General features: G+C 39.4%; 2 protein-coding genes across 2 annotated transcripts in view; one reads left to right on the top strand and one right to left on the bottom strand.

The window, feature by feature from the left end:
• Positions 1-1,224: 1,224 nt before the first annotated feature.
• Positions 1,225-21,528, bottom strand: part of LOC307044850 (endophilin-B2-like) — a 32,819-nt gene continuing 12,515 nt past the window's right edge. Inside the window, exons 3-4 of the mRNA XM_079690273.1 lie at positions 20,180-20,308; positions 1,225-1,713 (exon numbers count right to left, since the gene is read on the bottom strand). Of these exons, the coding sequence (XP_079546399.1) occupies positions 1,640-1,713; positions 20,180-20,308 (203 nt within the window). The 3' untranslated portion in view covers positions 1,225-1,639. The remainder of the gene's footprint in view (positions 1,714-20,179; positions 20,309-21,528) is intronic.
• Positions 7,523-15,540, top strand: LOC307044848 (uncharacterized protein). Its single transcript, XM_079690270.1, has 6 exons — positions 7,523-7,836; positions 8,382-8,449; positions 8,806-8,853; positions 9,352-9,417; positions 9,986-10,141; positions 12,130-15,540. Exons 4-6 carry the CDS (start codon positions 9,376-9,378, stop codon positions 12,502-12,504), a joined length of 573 nt encoding a protein of 190 aa, XP_079546396.1. The 5' UTR covers positions 7,523-7,836; positions 8,382-8,449; positions 8,806-8,853; positions 9,352-9,375; the 3' UTR covers positions 12,505-15,540.

Raw genomic sequence — 21,528 nt, 5'->3', positions numbered from 1 at the left:
GACGCTCGGCGTAACCTTGGCGCACTGCCACTCCAACATCCAATCCCAGAGCTTGAAGATTAATCACGGGGTTTGTCAACGGGACTGTAGTCCCAAACGATAGCTGGGGATTATGGGTAGTGTAGTGTCTTTGGCCATCCTAAACTGAATTTTTTTCCGGACATCATATCGCATTAACAACACCACATCTGGCGTCACAGAGATCTTCTGTTCCTGTCCTTTCTTCTTAGAGGAAGTACAGAAACACGTAACTCTGGATTTGTTTGAATGTTTGAGGTGCAATAAACTACACAGCAGATTTATGGCATGTTAAAACTATTATTTTCTGCCTCGCTCATGAGAGTAACAGCTGGCGAAATTACAGCCTTGCCTACTGATTTCAAATGTGTGCTCTAAAATGATATTTATAAATGACTATTATCATTATTATAAGCAAGATAATAAATGGCAAAGATATGTAGAAAATAAACGTATTTAAGAGACGTTCATAAGAAACGTAACGTGGGAGAAAATATGTTTCTAGAAGATATGTAGAAAATAAACGGATTTGAGATACGTTCATAACGAACGTAACGTGGGAGAAAATAAGTTTCTTGCTAAACGTAATTGAGAATGCAGTTTAGTTCTGTGGGAACGTAATTTTTAGGAGACAGGGTTGCTCTGAACTGTTACTCTCACTCACACTCTGCACTTAATAGGTCTAAAACAAAATAGTTAGTTTTACATTAATGTATATCGGTTTTCTAAAATGTTTATGGAAATCACAGGTGATTTGGTGGGAGTGTAACTGTCTTCACTCTCTGTTGTTTATGTTGTTCCACGTTGTATTTTTGGTTCCTACCTTTTATGTGCAACATTAATAGGGGCGGAACTAATCTGCGGTGTTTTGTGTTACACCTGTTTGTTTAATCGACGCACTTGATAGTCGCAACTGCAGAGCAACACAGAATTTAAAGAAAATCTAAGGAAACTAAGGGAAAAATGCAGTTAAAGATATCAGCCCCTCTAGATCAGAGGTTCTCAATTGTTTTTCAGCCAAGGACCCCTTACAAGATAGAGAATACACCAAGGACCCCCTCATTCTGATTTGTGATTTTGGGCTATATAAATAAAAATTGACTTGACTTGACTCGACATGTATGTCCCTTGGAATAATCTGATGTAGCCTATTTTTTACACTTCTATAGTCTTAGTTATGTGAAAGAAGAACACAAGAGCAATGTATTAGAAATATATTAGATATGTATTAAAAATATTTGCACCATCTCAACACAGAATACCCATAAAACAATCAATCAATTAGCTGCAAGTAATACTGTACCTAAACAAAATATCAAAGGGAAATCAAGAGAAAAGTGATAATTTGAAGTGCATTTCAGAACACACACACCACACACCACACACACACACACACACACACACACGCACACACACACACACACACACACACACACACACACACACACACACACAAAGATAACACATCAAGTGTTTCACTCTTAGTTAAAATTAAATGATTTATAAAAGTCTAATAACAAAATAAATGCAGGCTATAAACAATTGAACACATGCCTGCATTGCAACATATATCAAGTAAATTGCAAAACAACTGCAACTGCATTGCTACAATCCCAAACCACTACTTGTAATGGCAGCCAGCTCTGGACACTATTGGAGTGATGCAAGGCAGTCCATGAAGCTGATTGCTTCTCTCTGCAAGTGAAGACACACATATCAAACTAAATCAATAAATGCAACATACAGTATCTGACATTTCTGTTGCTCACACACATAACCACACACACACACACACACACACACACACACACACACACACACACACACACACACACACACACACACACACACACACACACACGCACACACACACACACACACACACACGCACACACACACACACACACACACACACACACACACACACACATGGTTTAAAGTGGGCGGGAACGATCCAGAACAGCGTTTCGGCACCTTCGATTAATAAGTAAATAAATCTGATTGGCAGTTTCATACATAATAATGTCAAGCGAGTTCACAGGGCTGCCAACTCTCACACAATTGACATTTTTCACACGCTCTCAGCCACAAGTCCATTTTCTCAAGCAGTGAAAAACAAATTCATAACTGATAATGTCATGGTGCGAAAAGAGGACACTACTGCACATTGCGCAACAGCAGCACCAGGCAGCAGACCATCTGAATAGCGAGAAATATACACAAATGTATTATATTGTAACTTATTCCCATGCATGTTGCTCAAAGTAATCTCAGTCAGTCTCACTTCTGCGGCTCTCCCTCTCCTCTCGCGCCAGTGCGATGAGCCGCGCAGAGCCGGACACATCAGTGGACTCATCCAATTGAACCGCGAATTTAGACCTTCTCAGTCTTTCCAGCAGTTGTGATTTGATATCAGCAGACATGTCCTAAATTCGTCATCTGCTCTTTAGCAGAAACAGACGTAACATTAACCATCCGTTGTTGTTGCTGGCTGTAGTCCTCGCCCTTCCTCTCAAAAAAAGCCCGGTCTTTTTTTACATAATCTGGATGCTTGGTCTCGAGGTGCCTCTTCAATTTGGCAGGCTTCATCGCCTCATTGGCAAGACACCGCAGGCATATCAGACATTTCGGTTTCCCTTCCACTTCAATAAATCCATATTGGAGATACTCCTCATCGTATTTCCTTACTTTTGTTTTTTGTTTTTCATTTACTTCATTTGTAGCCGTAACCTGTCGTTTTAAAAATCGGTCCATCTTCGTAGTATGCTAGCCGTGTTATATCTCTATGATGCTAGCAGTGGCGCTCTCTGACTGACGTACCAGTTATTGTTGTTTCCATGGTAACGAGTGACGCGCTTGATTTTTAAATGTATAGATTTGTTAGATTAGAACGTAATCTATGAACTATTTTAGATTAAAAAAATAAAATATTATTTGTTGAACTATGAAGCCTTTTGTAAAAAAAAAAAAAATGAAAAAAAAATGATATCATGATCATTTAAATTAATGAATCTGAAAACTTTTCACGGACCCCCTGGCAGAGTGCCACGGACCCCCGGGGGGTCGCGGACCCCACTTTGAGAACCACTGCTCTAGATGACTAGCAGCCTACGAGTTCTCACGGGTTGGAATAGGTTCCACAAGAATAAACCCCGTATTTAATCAAGACCTGAGCCTCGTGTCATTTACTGGAGGGAGCTACAGCATATAATGAGAGACGTTCTTTAACTAAACAACCGCGGATGTCTTGGAAGATTTTGAAGATATCTGCGTTCTTGTGACACGTAAATACTACGCTTCCTATGTTTTGGTGCGGACTGCGTTCACACCAGCAATGAACCGCTCCAGAGTTCGCAAGCAAGCGCTCCGAGACCACCTATTTTAGCGGACCAGAGTCCGGTTGTTTAGTTCACTTAAGAGGTCTCGGACTGTGTTCACACCGACCGAAATGAACCGCACCAAGCGGCTAAACGCACCAGGGTTCGATTCAACCGGACTATACAAGGCAGGTGTGAACGCACCCTAAAAACACCTTCTCTTGGCTAAAGAAAAGACGGACAGACTTAATCAGTGAGGAATTTGATACTCAAAAACACCACAATTTAACGCTGGGTTCAAGTTTCCCTTTATTTGTTATCATACCTGTTGCATTTTTTCTAAAAAGATCAAGGAGTCAATTATTTGGCTCTGCATATTGTTTTGAGAAATGCAATTCACATCTGACTCCAGTCCAGCAGGTGGAGACAGGGAGCCTAGGGTGTGATTCCACTGAGAATGTTGCTCAAAGGAAGAGTGTGAGCTTCCTAATTAAGGATCTAAATGCAACACACCTGGGAACACACTCTCAGGCAGAGGACAAACAGTTCCCTGTGAGAGAGGAGAAGAGACTCAGAGATTCAACCAAGACGCTGCTGGTGAATATTTGCAAATGTTTAATCTGTTTGAACCATGTTTGATTTGATGTATTATTATTATTTTTAGTCCTGAGGAAAGAAGCTAAAATATAAGATGCTGAAATATAATTTACTTTGTTGAAATGCATTTATTTTTGATTAAATGTTAAATTTAATTGTAAATTAAGAAATGAAAGTGCTTGTTAAAAGATGGCATGTTTTTAGTTGAAAATTTGTATGTACCTAAAGTGAACGAAAGTAATGTTTTGTGTTAAAGGTTTTCAACCTGAATGAGCATCAAGAGGCCAACAAGAGGCCATTGAAGCAATAAGGAATATACCACACTCAAATAAAGACAAAAAAGATTAAAATGTCAAGTTGTCCCATGTGTCCTTCTGGGATGAATCAAGCCATTTTCGAGGCAGGAGTCAATAAAACCAACCAATCACAACTTGACACATATTGTGAAGACATGCTCTTTGAAATGACCTGTCAGAATTTCTAAAAACACACAAACCATGCTTCAGTGGCTCTTCCTACACATGAATAATAGAAAGCCTGCAGCCTTACTGTGGCCTAACAATGACAAGTAGAGAGTGCATGCACTCTAAAAAATGCTGGGTTATTTCTATAAACACATTGCTGGGTTGATTTGGCTGGGTCATAATTATGGGTTATTTGGGTACTGTAAACACACTGGTGGGTTGTTCATGCTGGGTCAAAGGGGTTATTAGGGCTCAGTGGCGGCCAGCCCATAGGGGCGCCCCCCCACCTCTTCCCACATTACAAATAAAAAAATAAAAAAATATATATACAGGACTGTCTCAGAAAATTAGAATATTGTGATAAAGTTCTTTATTTTCTGTAATGCAATTTATAAAAAAAAAAAAAAAAAAAAAGTCATACATTCTGGATTCATTACAAATCAACTGAAATATTGCAAGCCTTTTATTATTTTAATATTGCTGATTATGGCATACAGCTTAAGAAAACTCAAAAATCCTATCTCAAAAAATTTGAATAGTTCCTCAGACCAAGTAAAAAAAAAAGATTTATAACAGCAAAACACAATCAAACATTTGAAAATGTCCATTAATGCACTCAGTACTTGGTTGGGAATCCTTTTGCACGGATTACTGCATCAATGCGGCGTGGCATGGAGGCAATCAGCCTGTGGCATTGCTGAGGTGTTATGGATGCCCAGGATGCTTCAATAGCGGCCTTTAGCTCATTAGCATTGTTGGGTCTGGTGTCTTTCAGCTTCTTCTTCACAATACCCCACATATTCTCTATGGGGTTCAGGTCAGGGGAATTTGCAGGCCAATCGAGGACAGTAATGCCATGGTCAGTACACCAGTTACTGGTGGTTTTGGCACTGTGGGCAGGTGCCAGATCATGCTGGAAAATGAATTCCTCATCTCCATAGAGCTTTTCAGCAGACGGAAGCATGTAGTGCTCTAAAATCTCTTGGTACACAGCTGCATTTACTCTGGGCTTGATGAAACACAGTGGACCAACACCAGCAGCTGACATGGCTCCCCAAACCATCGCTGACTGTGGGAACTTCACACTGGATTTCAAGCAACTTGGATTTTGCTCCTCTCCAGCCTTTCTCCAGACTCTGGCGCCTTGACTTCCAAATGAAATACAAAACTTGCTTTCGTCTGAAAAGAGGACTTTGGACCACTGTGCAACTGTCCAGTGCTTCTTTTCCTTAGCCCAAGTCAGACGCCTCTTCCGTTGTCTTGAGTTCAGAAGTGGCTTGACCATGGGAATACGGCTATTGTAGCCCATTTCCCGGACACGTCTGTGAACAGTGACTTTTGATACCTGGACTCCAGCTTCAGTCCACTGTCTTTGAAGCTCCCCCAAATTCTGGAAGCGACTCTTCTTCACAATGCTGTTAAGGCTGCGGTCATCTCTCTTGGTTGTGCAGCGTTTCCTGCCACATTTCCCCCTTCCAACAGACTTTTTGTGGATGTGCTTTGAAACTGCACTCTGTGAACAGCTTGCTCTTTGAGAAATTTCTTTTTGTGTCTTACCCTCCTGATGGAGGGTGTCAATGACGGTCCTCTGGACAGCAGTCAGATCAGCAGTCTTCCCCATACTTGTGATTTAGTTTACTGAACCAAGCTGAGTGTTTTTCAAGGCTCAGGAAACCCTTGCAGGTGTTTCGAGTTAATTAGACGATTCAAGTGATTCGTTGAACACCCTACTAGTATACTTTTTCATGATATTCTAATATTTAGAGATAGGATATTTGAGTTTTCTTAAGCTGTATGCCATAATCAGCAATATTAAAATAATAAAAGGCTTGCAATATTTCAGTTGATTTGTAATGAATCCAGAATGTATGACATTTTTGTTTTTTTAATTGCATTACAGAAAATAAAGAACTTTATCACAATATTCTAATTTTCTGAGACAGTCCTGTATATATATTTTTTAAAATATATTTTTTTAATTTAAATTTTAAATATTAAATATTATATAATTGGTATCAGTAAAATGTATAATCTACAATAAAATCTTGTTTAAAATTGTGTTACGATGTCTAAAGTTACTGATAAGTCAAATGTTTCCTGCCTGGCCTTGCCCGTGTATCATTACCCTCTCTTGTCTGGGCGCTAAGAGAGGAGCCCTCAACCAGTGCAGCAGCAGCCACTAGCAGCTGAATGTTGCTATCTGTAAGCTATGGCTCCGAAACATAATTTCAGCCAATCAGCGTCGTCAAATCTGATGATCACCGGGCGCCAATGTCAGCGCCCGGTGCAGGGTTATGGCTAGAAAGGATCCGTCTTGTGTAAAACTCTCGCGAGGTTTTGCGAGTCACGTGGCTGAATGTTTACGTTTTACAGGCAGCCTTTCAGTTACGATCGTTAACATCAGTGGGCCACAGAAAATGATGGTGAGAAGCTAAACTATCTATTAATTATGTCAATTACAGGGAGTGTGATTGTAACTGTGTGTGTGACTAGCTGGATGCAAAGAGGTAAACACTGTCTTTTGTTTCCCATGCTTGCTCTTCAAACAGCCGGGGACAGATACTATGTGCCCGTGCCACACACACACACACACACACACACACACACACACACACACACACACACACACACACACACACACACACACACACACACACACACACACACACACACACACACACACACACACACACTATTGTAGTTGAGTTTTGACAGCATCCATCAAACTAGATGTTTTGCCTTAATGGTCTGTATTCTAATATTTCTGTGTTTCTGAACCACGTCTGTGTCTGCATATAATGTTCATATTTAGTCTCCTCAGGGTTCCCGCGGGGTCTTAAAAAGTCTTACATTTGATAATCTGAATGTAAGGCCTTAAAAAGGTTTTAAATATGACCAAAAAAATAAGAAAAGTCTTAAATATGAGTTAGAAGGTCTTAAAAATGATCGGATTTGAAAGGTACTTCTGTGTTGCGATAGCGTCTAAATGTGTTTTGGGGGAAATGTCCGGGCTGCAAAGTAACCAGTACGGTAATAGCCTTTCAGTTCCCCCCCAACAATTTGTATTGAATTAAATCAACATGGAACCAGTAATCACTAACTTTGTTTCCCCCGGCCCCTTTATTGGAGAACACCCAGCTAGTAACCAAGCTTCAGCTTGCGGCAGTCAGAAACTCATGTATCTTCGAATCTACTTACAAATTAATATGGGAAGTGTCAGTTCAACCGTATTTGGTTGGAAAACATCTAATTTAGTGCTTGGTTGAAACCAGTGGAGGGGAACATGTTTGAAGCCCGCCGCACCATTTGCAAAAGAAATAAGCATTTGTTTTGCTAATGTAGCGTTAGCTAGTGGAGCCTTAGCTAGTGCAGCAGCTCCTGCAACAACACCGGGGGACCTCCGGGCGACGTTTGGGTCTACGTCAACCCTAAAAGCGCAGGTGCTGTACCAACACCAATCATACAACAGCAACGATGAAATAGTGTAGCCAATTTAATTTAAGGGGTAATTCCTCAAAATGTTCCCCGTGTGGTTTATTTACCATTACAATAGCCCCACCGAAAATAATTTCCACCAGCCGCCACTGTTAGGCATTCAATTGCAGTTGAACACCTGCCTGGGTTATTTTTAACCCAGAGGTTGCTTTATTCATTTTCCCACTTCTGAATCATTCTGGAACCATCTTTTTTGTCATTCCTCACATCAAAACACATTGAAAAATCTGATTATGACCCCTTTTAGATGTTACATCTTTTAATATAGCCTTTTTTTATATATATTTGAATGTGTTATTGCATCCTTCTTATCTTTTTTAATTAATCTTAACATGTATTGTCACTGTTTAAAATTAGCTAATTTCATTCATTTAAAAGTAGCCCAATTAGAAAAAAAATATTTACAATTTAATTACCACATATACTGTCCTGTCTGCGCATGTGCATACACAAGCAGCCCTCCATTTCCCTCCGTTTTCCATTCGAATAGGAAGGACCGGACTGCCTGCATAGCTCCGCTGTCGTGAGGTGAACGTTCTCCATGGCTCTCCGTTTTAAGTAAGTAGCTCATTTATAGCCTTGGGTGTATTATATTATACTTAAACAGGTAGCTTTATAGCTAACATTAACGTTATCGACTGTGTGTTTTGATAGATTAACATTAGCAACCGTTAACATAGGCCTACAGCAGCTATCTAACTGTTAGCCTACTGTTAACCTAGCTTAGTTGTGTAGTAATGTTCAAGTAACCTAATTGAAGTGTAACATGCAACATTAACATTATAAGATAACTTGATACTGCTTTCCAATTAAATACGTGATAAATTCAATCTTTCTCTTGTTAGACTTTCTTATTAGTTTGTGGATAATACAAGTTGAATGTTAACTGCCTGTTACCATGCTTTTTTTTGTAGCTTCACCTTCCCGCTGCCCTGCCATTCCTACTGTGTTCCTGACCGGCTGTAAGTATGTTTCTTTGTAACTTATTCTTATCATTGTGGTAATATTAGGACACAACTAAACATGTGAAATCACGTTGGTAAGGGAGATCTCTCCCCCGTCTGTGTGCGAGGGGGCCGTCTTAAGGTGGACAATGCTCTTTGCCAAAAGTGAGAAATCATTTATTGCTTTTTGCTATATAATATAATCATTTAATGTCATTATACATGTACAATGAAAGAATTAAGAAAAGCTTCTCCCTTTTTAAAAGGTTCCATCAAGTGCAATAACAGTTGAGCATGTTAGGGCACACAAGCAATTTGTCTAAACATTTAACAAAAGTGCACCACATCCAGTCATATTTAGGCTCTATTTAAAAAAAAAAAAACTGTTACATTGTTTGTCACAAAGGAGTTTGTAGGATTTTGAGTCATTGGCCTAACACAAGTTAATAATCATTGGCAATCAATTACCTTTTTTCATTTACCATTATGATTAGTTTTAGCTCATCTTTATTGCAGGTTTTGCTATCTGATGTTGGTGTGATGTGGAACAGAACCTTACTCACAATACTCCATATTGATGAGGTAAGTTATATATTTCACATGGTGAATGTATGGTGAAATTCCTATTTACTGTACACATCGAGCTGATACAGAGCAACATGATCATACATTTGAAATGGTGTTTCTGTCCATCTGATAAGTCCGATATTCACTAACTTTTAGCTCTGTTTATGCTCTCCACCAACTCCTTAGTAAAGTATTTGGCTCTTTAGCTGCTCAATGTTCCGCTTTCTTCACCAGCTATTCTCTAACTGTCTGTTTGATTGTCTGAAGAAAACAGCTGCTGCTGGAATTGGGGTTTTCACTTTATACCTCAACATTTTACCCATTGTCAATTAAAAAAAGTATTAGCAAGGTTTAAACAACCATACAGCTTACAGGTCTAGTTTTGATTCCTTGCAATTACCTTAGATTAATAGAAATACTGGTTAGAACACACTGTACACCAATACACATCTTATCAAGGACTTGGTTAATGAGGAGGTCAAAATTAGAATCTATCCTTTAATTATATAGTAGATAAAAAATATCATTACACCAATGGCTGAATGTGCTCTTTGTCTGCTGTCATTTCGTTTTTGCATAACAGATACATGCTGAATTCCAGCGCATAACAACTATCCCAGTTGAAACAGCCTTCATGGCGCAGTTGGACAGCCATCTACCTCAGCTGACGTCTGTCTTCCAGAAGAAGGGAGGAGTTGTTGGCCAGAAACTAGCCAAACATCTAGCGATCTTGCAAAAGGTAAATGTGTGTATACACTGTTTTATACAAATTGTCATATACTCTATGGAGCAATTTTATTAAATGTACCTGTCTAGTACCGTATAGAGCCCCATGTGCCTCACAACAGCCTGGATTACTTGCCAGGTGCAAGAATGTAGTATATGGTAAGTCATTGTAATTGCATTTGTCAGTCACATGTGGTGTTTTAAGATCCTAGTGTCAGGCATCAATTTTAGATAATTATGTTTTACCTTATAAGGAGCATGAAGGTTGAGAATATTTATATGAATGTTGATATTCATCAACAGACTAAAGCATTTTAAATAGGGATGCACCGAATATTCGGCCGCCGAAAATGGTTAAAAAGGCCCTTTCGGCCGAAAGGGTTTTAGCACCGAATGTCAGGGAACAGGGTTACGTTGTTAAGCTAACGTGTTGTTGTGATGACGTAATCAAAACGCGGCGACAAGCACGGCGCGCGACCATGCTCGCGGCTGGCTCATAGCCAACATGTCTGCCGCTTGGAGATATTTAAAAATATCAGAGAAAGAGGTGCGGATTGCGATTTGTAAAACGTGTTCAGCTGACATTTCTCGAGGGGGTGTAACTGCAAAGACTTTCACCACTTCGGGATTACTCCACCACTTGAAATCAAAACACCCGGACAAATATGCGGAGTAAGATCAAATCACAAGCACTGACAGTGAGAGACTGTTCAGCGCTGCCTCTCATGTGCTTGATGAGAAGAGGAACAGACTTATGGCTGATAAAGCAGAGAAGCTAATGTTCATTAAAAAGAACCTCCCACTTTTCCTTAATAAGTAGACAAGGCTGGCTTATCATAAGCTTATCTAGTTCTACATGTCTACTCTATACCCACTTTCCTGAACAATTTTTTTATAATTCACCATCTCAGGTTATCATTAGGGGGAAATGACAGCAGCACAGTGTTCAATATATTGTACTTTCGGTATCTAAATGATACAATGTTGTTTACATTGCTCATGAGGACAGACCACCTTATTTGCAGATTCTTGAAATTGTAATTTAATTTGTAATTGATTGTGGATTTTGTATCCAGTTTTCACTTTATGTATCTTTACACAATGTTTACTACTTTGCTTATGAGGACAGACAGCCTTATTTACAGATTCTTGAAATTCAATTGTAATTTCATTTGTAAATAGTTACATTCATGTGGATTTATCCAGTTTGCACATTTGTGTGCATGCACTTATAGGTGCATTTGTTGTTGTTGAAGGCCTGGCTGTTACAGTCTTTATTTACACTATTTTGTTGTAGGCCTACTGGCCTAGATGTTTATGAAGTTTTAAAGCACCTTGGCTTTGTTCTGAATGCACTTTGTTGTAGTTATCCTACAGAGAAAAGAAAATGCACTTGACTTGGAATTAATGTACTGTATGCATTCAAAAGTGCTGAATAAATGTTTTATGGACCCATAATAGTGATTATTATTTAAGTTAAGTTTTGTCATAATCATGTCTTTTTCCATAATCAGGTAGCTGAACAACATTGGTAAAAAATGTATACATATATATATATATTTCTATTAATCATTTTCGGTCTTTCGGGATTCGGTTTTCGGCCAACTGTTTCCTATTTTCGGTATCGGTTTCGGCCAAGAATTTCCCATTCGGTGCACCCCTAATTTTAAACCATCAGCTTGGTTCTTTATACGATGAGGTTGGCTTTATTCATTATTTTTCTTATTGTCCAATGGAAAGACCATAATCAACAATGTCTTAGTCCATCTGTCAATCCTCTCTGACTTCTGACACTCAGCACCAAGCTTATTGGTTCCTACGTAAATCTTTAAAAACACCTCACACATATTTAGTTTGATTCAGAAATATATACAATATGACCAGCTTTGTTTTAAGGGATTAATAGGTATGTGAGCAATATTACAAAAAATGTATACGATAAAGTATGTCATTAAAATTACATACATTGAATAAATACATGTTTTTTCTTTAAATATACAGGACATCAAAGGAGATGACGTCACCAGAGACCTGCAGAAATCTACCATGGGCATATATGTCATCAACAAGGAGGGTGGAGAACCTGGATATTATGACGACGTTGTGATTTTTGTTGAAGGACTAATCATTCTGGACAACATTGGATCTGTAGCCCGAGCTTGTGCCATCATGCTGGGAGACATCTATACACTGAACATGGCTTACCCCAAAGAGCTAAGGTACTACTATGAATTCATTCAGAAAGTGCTCTTGCAAATGGATGGTGAAAGGCTTTCCCCCAAAGTCCTTGGACTGAAGAACATAACGCAGGGTTCGTACGGGTGCTTGAAATCCTTGAAAATGCTTGAATTTTTACGAGGTGTTTTCATGACTTGAAAAGTGCTTGAATTTTGGGAATGGTGCTTGGATTTGAGATAAAGTGCTTGAAATTGTAAATGCTTTACTTTTACAATAAATTGCTGTCTGACTGAATAGTTCGCTTTTTAGATTAAAAGAAAATAAAGAAGTCGGAGCGCGCTTAGTTGCTTCGCTTCTACATAAAACAGCTCCGCTCCGGCCTTCCCGCGCTATGCGCGCGACCTGCAAGTTTTTTATTTGCGTGACCTGGGCATTCTAATGAGAGAATGACAGTATGCCAGGAGGTTGCTGTTTTAACGAGCGTTGGCTATCCGAAAAGAAATACAAGCTGTGGCTAAAACGAGGATCAACCCAACGATTCGCCTTCTGCACAGTTTGCCACAAAGAATTTCAATTATTCGCGATGGGAGAGTCTGCGCTGACGAGCAATATGAAAGGTAAGCCGTAGTAGAGCATTTTGGATTAGGCTAACGTTGCATGTTACGTTTGTTTAAGCTAGTAACGTTAGCGAACTCGATGTGGGATAATTGCTTATGCAGGTGACAATAATAAAAAGGAGCGTACCTTTGTCAGTATGTGCGACAGTCGCCATCCTGTGGTTTACAGAGGATGAAGCATATAAAAGCAATGTATTTCTACTGGTAGTATTTTTCGTGCCTAAACTTGCTCCATTGAAATCAGTCACATTGACCCGAAGACACATTTTGAGTTATACACTGTTGGAAAGAGGATATTCCTAGCTTTCTAACGGAGGAAATATATTTTCGTTTGTATTACTGGTCTGGGGGAAGCTCGCGAGTGTTTGTGTATTTTTGCGTTTGTGTGTATTGTGTTAGCTTCCCGGGGAAAACACTCACGAGAAACACCGGCTGTTGTTATGCCTGCTTTGACGTAAAGTTACTCCGTTCTCCGCTTGTAATTATGCCGTTACAAGCTTCAAAGTTGTATTTATCATCGGAATTTGCCGAAACAAGTTTAATATTCTGAAAGCCAAGACTTTGTTTATTTGAAATCAGATGAAAACAAACTGTAACGGACCCTGCCGTGTTATCTATGATTACTATACGTCAGGGGTCGGCAACCCCTGGCACGCGTGCCAGCATTGGCATAACCAGTTGCACACTAGGAATAAGTGGAATAAGTGTGCAAAAATATTTAAATTAATTTTCGGATCCTGAACGCGAGACCGCCGCCAGAGCTCGTCTCCCCGTTACCTGCAGAAGGAAGCCATGCACGCAACGCAGCCCCGCTCTCTTTATCTCCAGTTGACTTTCTGCCGCTTTCCTCCGTGGTGCAGTGCTGATCGTTTCACCACGGAGGAAAGCACTTCACTAATTGCAGTAACCATAATGAGCTGTACAAATGACGCTGTTTTTGCGTGGCTGTGTATTTAGTTGAAAGCCCAGTGGCGATCTGCTCATCTCTCATCGAAATAATATGCTACAAAGGGGTGGACTGGCCATCTGTGTGTTGAACTTTCCTGTCGGCTCCCAGACCGTAGTCGAGGAGGGCAGAAGCAACAAGCTTCAGGTTCAATAACCCACTTTAGCTTAAATGACTGGAGAGAGGCGAGCTCTTCTTGGGAGGACGTTGCATTTATTTAGCTGTTCTTCTGTTTCACAAGATACATCACAGACCTCTGTTTTTCTGCTTTCCCGTTTCACTTCCAGACACATACACACGTTCCCTCACTGTCGCTCTACCATTCACAAACACACATGCACAAGCCACACCCCTCTCTCTCTCTCTTAAAGGGACAGCGATCTCATCTCACTCTGCATGACCCTAATATCATAACTTGTGTGTTCTGGAGAATCACAGAACGGACGATCGTCCTTATTATTATGCCGTTTAAACCAATTATTTAAATGTGTTTGTTAAATTCGACATCATGTAAGTTGCGCTGACAGGTCCACACACTGCTTCCCCGCAGCGAGGCTCCCCCGCCCTCCAGCTGATAGTTGACGAGCGTCAAGCTCCTCAACCCTCCCCCCCCCCCCCCCCCCGTTGATAATTATCGATCGTTGGCACGCTGATAACATTTTTTTTTTTTAAATGGCACTTCATATCAAAAAGGTTGCCGACCCCAGCTATACGCCATACATTCATAATGTCAGCGGGAGGGAGGGGGGAGCATCGCTACGTAAAAGCATTAGTGCGAGGGAGAGCTGTCATCTTCCCTTTACAAGCTTCAAACATGTATTTATCGGGAGATTTTGGCAATAAAAGTTTCATATTCTGCAAAAGATTCCCTGGAAACCTCCAAAACCCTTACACAGAAAGAGGATCTCTGCACACGCTTTTTTTTATATCAGCTTTGTGTTTCAATGGTTTTGTCCTAACCTTGGAGAGCCGTATGTTTACTGCCACCCAAAAAGGACCTCAAAAATGTTAAAAATGTTAATAAAGAATTTATTGAAAAGTTAGTTGGCTGATTGTTTTATATTGGCTCAGCCAGGTTATATGGGATGCCCAGTCTACTATATATGATATGGGTCACTCATTTTACAATATTAAACTTTGTTTTCTTATCTTTAATTTGTCATCCTTATGTAGAATGCTATTACGAAACACACATTTGGTTGTTTATAGCAAAAAGAACATCGGATTTAATGTGAGGTAGGGAAATAATCATTTGAGTATAAATATGTGCATATAAATATGTAATTTACAACAGCTGTACGCTGCTTGAAAAGCTTGAAAATGCACCTTGAAAATGCTTGAAAAGTGCTTGAATTTGACTTTGGAAAAGGTGTAAGAACCCTGCCTGTAGGATTTCTTCAGCCGCTCGTGAACCGATGCCATTTAAAAAAAAAAACACCAGTCAAACCTCAAAGGTTGGGAGAAGAATGTGGAAATATTGATGGACTTGGAAGACATGTTTCATGTATTAATGTGAGGAAGGTTACATCCTCCTCAGCTGTTTAAGTCACATGCTTCATGTTACGTGAATTTGTATTGTGCTAAAATGCATTGTTCTTTTATAGTGGAAATGGAATGTTGGCGATTTGCCAAAGCTGTTCAAATTATCAATAAATGCATTTTTTATTTAAATACGGTGTGTTTGGAGATAATTCATTACACTATTATACATTATTATTATATTATATTTAGCCCAACAATATAGTTAATTTCATTCAATATCTTGGGTCAAATGAACAACCCAATGTATGGTTTATATTTAACCCAGTGATATAGTTAATTTCAATCACTAGCTTGGGTCAAATAAACAACCCAGCACATCGGTTAAAATTATCCAGCCCAGCACATGGGTTAAGACAACCCAGCGCGTGTTCTGTCCTATAGTGACTCAGCAGCTGGGTTATGATTGGGTTATTTTTTAACCCAGTAGTTTTAAGAGTGTGGATTCCTCTGTAATGAGTGTGAGCATTATTCAAATGTTATTCATAAAATAGTAACCACATCAACCAATATAACAATCTCAAGACTGTTAGGTCAACAACAAGGGACGTCTTAGCATTGAAGCAACAGCCCTCACTTTAGCTGGAACCGTTAATGCAGTGAGCAGGTTCTAGCCTCTCAAATGTAAAAGTGTATAAATAACTTATGGTGTTTACCAGTTGGGAAATACCTGGGCAACTGTTCCATCTATAAATATTGCAAAACAATTTTTAAATAGCTAATTTAGGCGAAGCACCTACTCCCTATTTGGTAAATGTTTATATTTAAACCACCTTTATATTTGAGTGTGATATTTTCTGCAAGACAAAGAGCAATCCCACAGTCTGTTTACAGAAAATACATCACATTCAGATGAAATGATGAGTGACTAAACAGACAGTGACAATAGACAAATTCAGCTTTGCTCTAAAACTTGTATAGATCTGATTTCTGGATTGAGCTATGAATTTTGCCCGAGATAGACATGTTGAGAGGGATGAAATGATTGAAAAGGATCTTTAATTTGGCACAGCACAGATGAGGGCTGATCTATCTGCCTGACACACACATACAGTGGAATGAACATGAGAGAGATGGATGGACCTTATACATACAACACAGTTTTTTGTAAGTTAATAACACTTTCTTCCTCACTTATTTTAAATTGAAAAAATAAAGATCACTAAGAAATCAGAGGAGAATATCATCTAGATCAGGGCTATTCAATTACACATTCAGTTGGGCCAGATTTTATAACTACAAAATTCAGCCGGGCCAGACATTCAGCGGCCTGTAAAAAGCGGGTAGTGACACATTTGAAACCAACACATATTACTGCGATGAAAAACATGCCATTTTTATTCATTGTTCATCTAACAAAGGTAGGTCAAAAAGTGCATAAAAACACAACAAATTAGCATTCATTTAACAGAATCTGAAAAAAAGTGCACAGTTGTAGCATTACATTTGTTTGCTTTAGAAGTCAAATATTCAGGTTATTTTTTTTTAACCAGGCGCATCACAAAGTGCATTTACTGAATACAATAATAGCAGTCTTAATAAATGTCCTCACATACAAAAAAAACAGAGAGGTAGTACTGTAGCAATACTATTTTTTCACTTTTCAAGTAATAACAAAAAAATCATACATTTTGGTCACATTTGACCCAGACACATTACAAATTGCATTTAAATTAATACAGAAAGAACTGTCAAACCCTTCAGTGCACAAACCCATAACAAGGGATACGGGTAACTAACATATGAATGAATACTACACTACACGCCTACTATAGTAAACTAGTTGCTTACTATCACCTCATTTGTGATTTGTCATCGCTGACTTTCTCAATGGGAGAAGGGACATTTTTTGTTTTGAACAAGAGCAGTGATTTTTGGCTCATAGGATGTCAATCTCAAGCAATTGGTGAAGAGTGCCGTCAGTCAGGGAGCAGCGAGTGCTACTTTTGATTGAGTTCATGTGTGAAAAGCTTGATTCACATTTGTATGTTGATCCAAACATACTGAGCACACAGATCGCTACTTTCTGAACGTTAGGGAACTACTCCAAAACTTCGCTGGCCCGTTAGTGCGCTGCATGTCAATAAGTTCCAGTGTATATTTCCCCTTGTCGATGCAGGGGACAACTTCCTTTGCTCTGGTTGATATGTCCCCCTCTATTGCAACAGTGAAGGGGTCTCTGGCAAAGCCCATCATCACCTCTGTGGGCAGAGCAAGTCCATCCAATCGACCGTTCTCTTTCAACCTCGCAATGAAATCTGTCATCACATCCGTGATTTGTGCCGGAGATGTGATGTGTTTGGGGAGCGTCGGAAAATGCAGCATCCGACCCGTGCTCAAGTCGGTCGCGAAAAGGTCCAGCTTGACTTGGATCTGCTCCACAAGATCAATGACCGTTTTGTCTCTGTTTACGCTTCAGAGTTGAGAGGGACATGTTTTAGAGTTGCTATCATAGGACCACCGTTACTAGCACCACTAGATACACTTTCAAAAAACGTGCTGCGTTGTGGTTTGGTGGTTTCTATGCAACGCAAAGTGTTGCGTTCATGGTCTGTACTAGTGTAGGAATTTGGCTACGGGAGGCTGGGCCACTCGGGAGTTGGTTCTGGGCCGCATCTGGCCCGCGGGCCGCCAGTTGAATAGGCCTGATCTTGATCATCATAAAGTGCCCTTTTATTGTAAAGCCTTTTAAACATTCATTTTGAAAGCTTTAGCTTTTTTATGAAACTACTGCTAAGAATTGGTTATAGAAAATATTTAAATTATTTATAAAATACTCCTAAACATGTTTAAAGGTCCCATGACATGCTTTTGCGGTTATTACCCGTCCCCTTGTGTGTTATGAAGGTTTTTATGCATGTAAACAGTCTGCAAAGTCACAAACCCTCAAAGTACACTATAGCGACAGCAGGAAACAAACAAAGTTGCCGAGAGGCTGAGGCCGGGCCTGTTTGATATTGTGTGACACGCTACAAAAAAGTGCTTGCTGAGATCAAAAACTCTGTTGCAAAATAATGTGGTTTAATGAAAACTGGGACGATCAACTTATTCGAATTGGACATGTACATCGTTATATTAATCAGAGCAATAATTACAATTTGCGGTCAACAAAAAGTACAACGGCCCTGTATCACCCTCTCTTCAACACACACCTCACGCAGCTGAACAGGATTATAATGAGTGCCGCCCATATCCATGTGACCCAAGCCAACCAATCAATAGTGCTCAAACAAATATCTTATATTAAAACAAAACGCAATACTAAACATGTTTCATGACTCCTACATACACCCTGTAGCGAGTAAAACTCTAACACAGAAAATACCTGTCTATGCTGCCCTAGAACGCCTCGTTGGACATTTATCTTTTTCCATTGTTTGCTTCCTGAGTATGGTGACGTAACGATGCACGCACACACACACACACACACAGATTTCTCAGGCTCCGCAGATTTCTCAGCCAGGCTGTGAGTGTGTGTGCTCAGGCTGAGTTCAGGTGAGTTCCGCTGTGTCTCGCAGACCCCACGCAGAAACCAGGAAACGCCCCCAGTAATACAGCTCACACTGTCTGCTCCTCGCAGCAGCGAGCCCCGCAACGTCCCCCCAACACGGCACCCAGACCCCATGCAGCATTCTCATCTGTTTGTCATTACTGGTGTCATTTTTTGGTTGCTAACGCCATTGTAACACATAAACACTGATGTCCAGCTGTAACGGTGGTTGACTCATCAGAACAGAGTGGGCGAGATGACCAATCAGAGCACAGTGGGCTCACAGTGAGGGGGGGGGGGCAGGAGCTCCAACAAGGCATTTAGGACAGAGTGAATACACATACTATACAGAGATGCTGTATGAGAAACCAATGTGAGTTTGGAACATTGAACAATGTAAATCTATTCTAGTAAACCTCAACAATGGAATTATGATCAGTAGAAATGGCCATCTCATGGGACCCTTAACTGTTCCTCATGCATTGCAGAGCTCACTTAAACTAATGGAGATACAGCAGCTTTAAAGAGGCTAAGCTATCGCTTTAAGTCAATGAGGGTCTGCCTTGTGTACAGTATGTAATTGACACTCACTTTAACTTGTCAGGTGAGTAAAAGTCTGATACAAATTGTTTCCAATTGAACACTTAACATTTATTTCCACTAAGTGTTGTCCATTAAGCTTGCACCAGCTTTCCAACACCACACACAACAACTTCGGTAACCTAACTTTACCTGTGTGTGTGTGTGTGTGTGTGTTCAGAACCGAATCAGCTAACAGTGGTTCCAACCTTTATACCCAGAGTTCTAATTGGCTCCTACAAGCTTTATCTCACCTCTGTGAAGGTTATGTTCTTTTTTTGTTCAATCTGTTCTAGGCAGGTGTTGATGCAGCTGGTCATTTTGGGAGCTTTAGTTAGTGCTGTTAATAATACTGTAATGTGTTTTTATTATTTAGATTTAGTCTACCATAATTGGTATAAATGGGGTGGAAAAATATTAGGAAAAGAAAGTGCTGAGGAAACTAGTTAGAATATCCTAAGCTCATAAAATCCAGAAAACATGGCGAAAAAAGAGCCCATATGGGTTTACATAATGTTCCACTTATGTTTTATGAATGTTTTTGCACATTTGTTCCCAATCCACTACTCTTATATTGCAGGATAATTATTTTTCCCATGAATAATACTGTGTTCATTTTGATGGTTAAATTGTAATATTTAAAAGGTTTACATATGTTCCACTTAACCAATATCTGGACTTTGTTATTGGATGCATACTCACCATAAGGAGTTCCTGGACCAAACTCTTTTGCTGCATCCTGCATGTAATGGCCCAGCAGCTCTGCATTGGTATTTCTGGAGGGGGCCTTCCTGTCCAACTTCTCATAGAGGAACTCTTCAATCCTGGCACCTACACAGAGAGCCAAGAAGAGCTTTCAGCTGCGGCACAGCCAGGAAAAAAGAAATGTTTGGATCTATACGTTTATTAACATCTTCCACTGATAAAAAAACCTGATATATATATCCAAAAATAACACTCACTGATGTATTGCACTCACTTAATTATGATAACATTTTAGCTTCTTGTAGCTCATACTTATTATTTTGTGGTTTATTTTTCACACATTTATAGTTGATTTTAAGCCAATAATATGAACCCCCATAGACAACTCAGTAATTATTTAAACTTAAATGTTAAATAATAACAGGGGTATTTGGTTAACCTAACACAGTAGAACACTTATTTATTGTGTTCAGGGTCAATGAAGACAAATCAGAAGTAATAGGGGTAATTTTTGGACTTTTGTTAATTAGGTGTGCCTGCTGGATGTATGGATGGATAGCTAACATCAAAATGAATATGTAAACATGTTACAGTACGTAATAGTGTTCAGCGTTCTGCGTTCTGTGCTTAGCCTGTGTATTCTTAAATTCCTGATCAAAGAAGCTATATGCTTAGTATATTGTTAACATGTATTTTTTAGCTTAAATTAGCTTTAGCCTCATCCTACCAACATACAGTGCATCCGTAAAGTATTCATACCCCTTAACTTTTTTCACATTGTTATTTTACAGCCTTATTTCAAAATTGATTTTTAAAAAAAAATGTTCTCAACATTCCACACAAAATACCCCATAATGACAAATATAAAACGTTTTTAAAGAATTGTTTGCAAATTTGTTAAAAATAATCAAATGAAATATTGCATGTACATACAGTGGGGCAAAAAAGTATTTAGTCAGCCACCAATTGTGCAAGTTCTCCCACTTAAAAAGATGAGAGAGGCCTGTAATTTTCATCCTAGGTATACCTCAACTATGAGAGACAAAATGAGAATTTTTTTTTCCAGAAAATCACATTTTTAAAGAATTTATTTGCAAATTATGGTGGAAAATAAGTATTTGGTCAATAACAAAAGTTCATCTCAATACTTTGTTATATACCCTTTGTTGGCAATGACAGAGGTCAAACGTTTTCTGTAAGTCTTCACAAGGTTTTCACACACTGTTGCTGGTATTTTGGCCCATTCCTCCATGCAGATCTCCTCTAGAGCAGTGATGTTTTGGGGCTGTCGCTGGGCAACACAGACTTTCAATCAATCAATCTTTATTTATATAGCCCAATATCAT

This window comes from Notothenia rossii (genome assembly GCF_949606895.1).
Source record: "Notothenia rossii genome assembly, chromosome: 6".
Lineage (NCBI taxonomy): Eukaryota > Metazoa > Chordata > Actinopteri > Perciformes > Nototheniidae > Notothenia > Notothenia rossii.
The sequence above is the reverse complement of the archived record's forward strand: the minus strand, read 5'-3'. Positions and strand labels throughout refer to the sequence as shown.

What these genes read in the sequence shown, in the direction of transcription:
- LOC307044848 (XM_079690270.1), top strand. Translation starts at nt 9,376, where the DNA reads ATGTGGAACAGAACCTTACTCACAATACTCCATATTGATGAG. An exon ending in CAATACTCCATATTGATGAG is followed by an intron (nt 9,418 to 9,985) that starts GTAAGTTATATA and finishes TTTGCATAACAG; the next exon opens with ATACATGCTGAATTCCAGCG. An exon ending in ATCTAGCGATCTTGCAAAAG is followed by an intron (nt 10,142 to 12,129) that starts GTAAATGTGTGT and finishes TTAAATATACAG; the next exon opens with GACATCAAAGGAGATGACGT.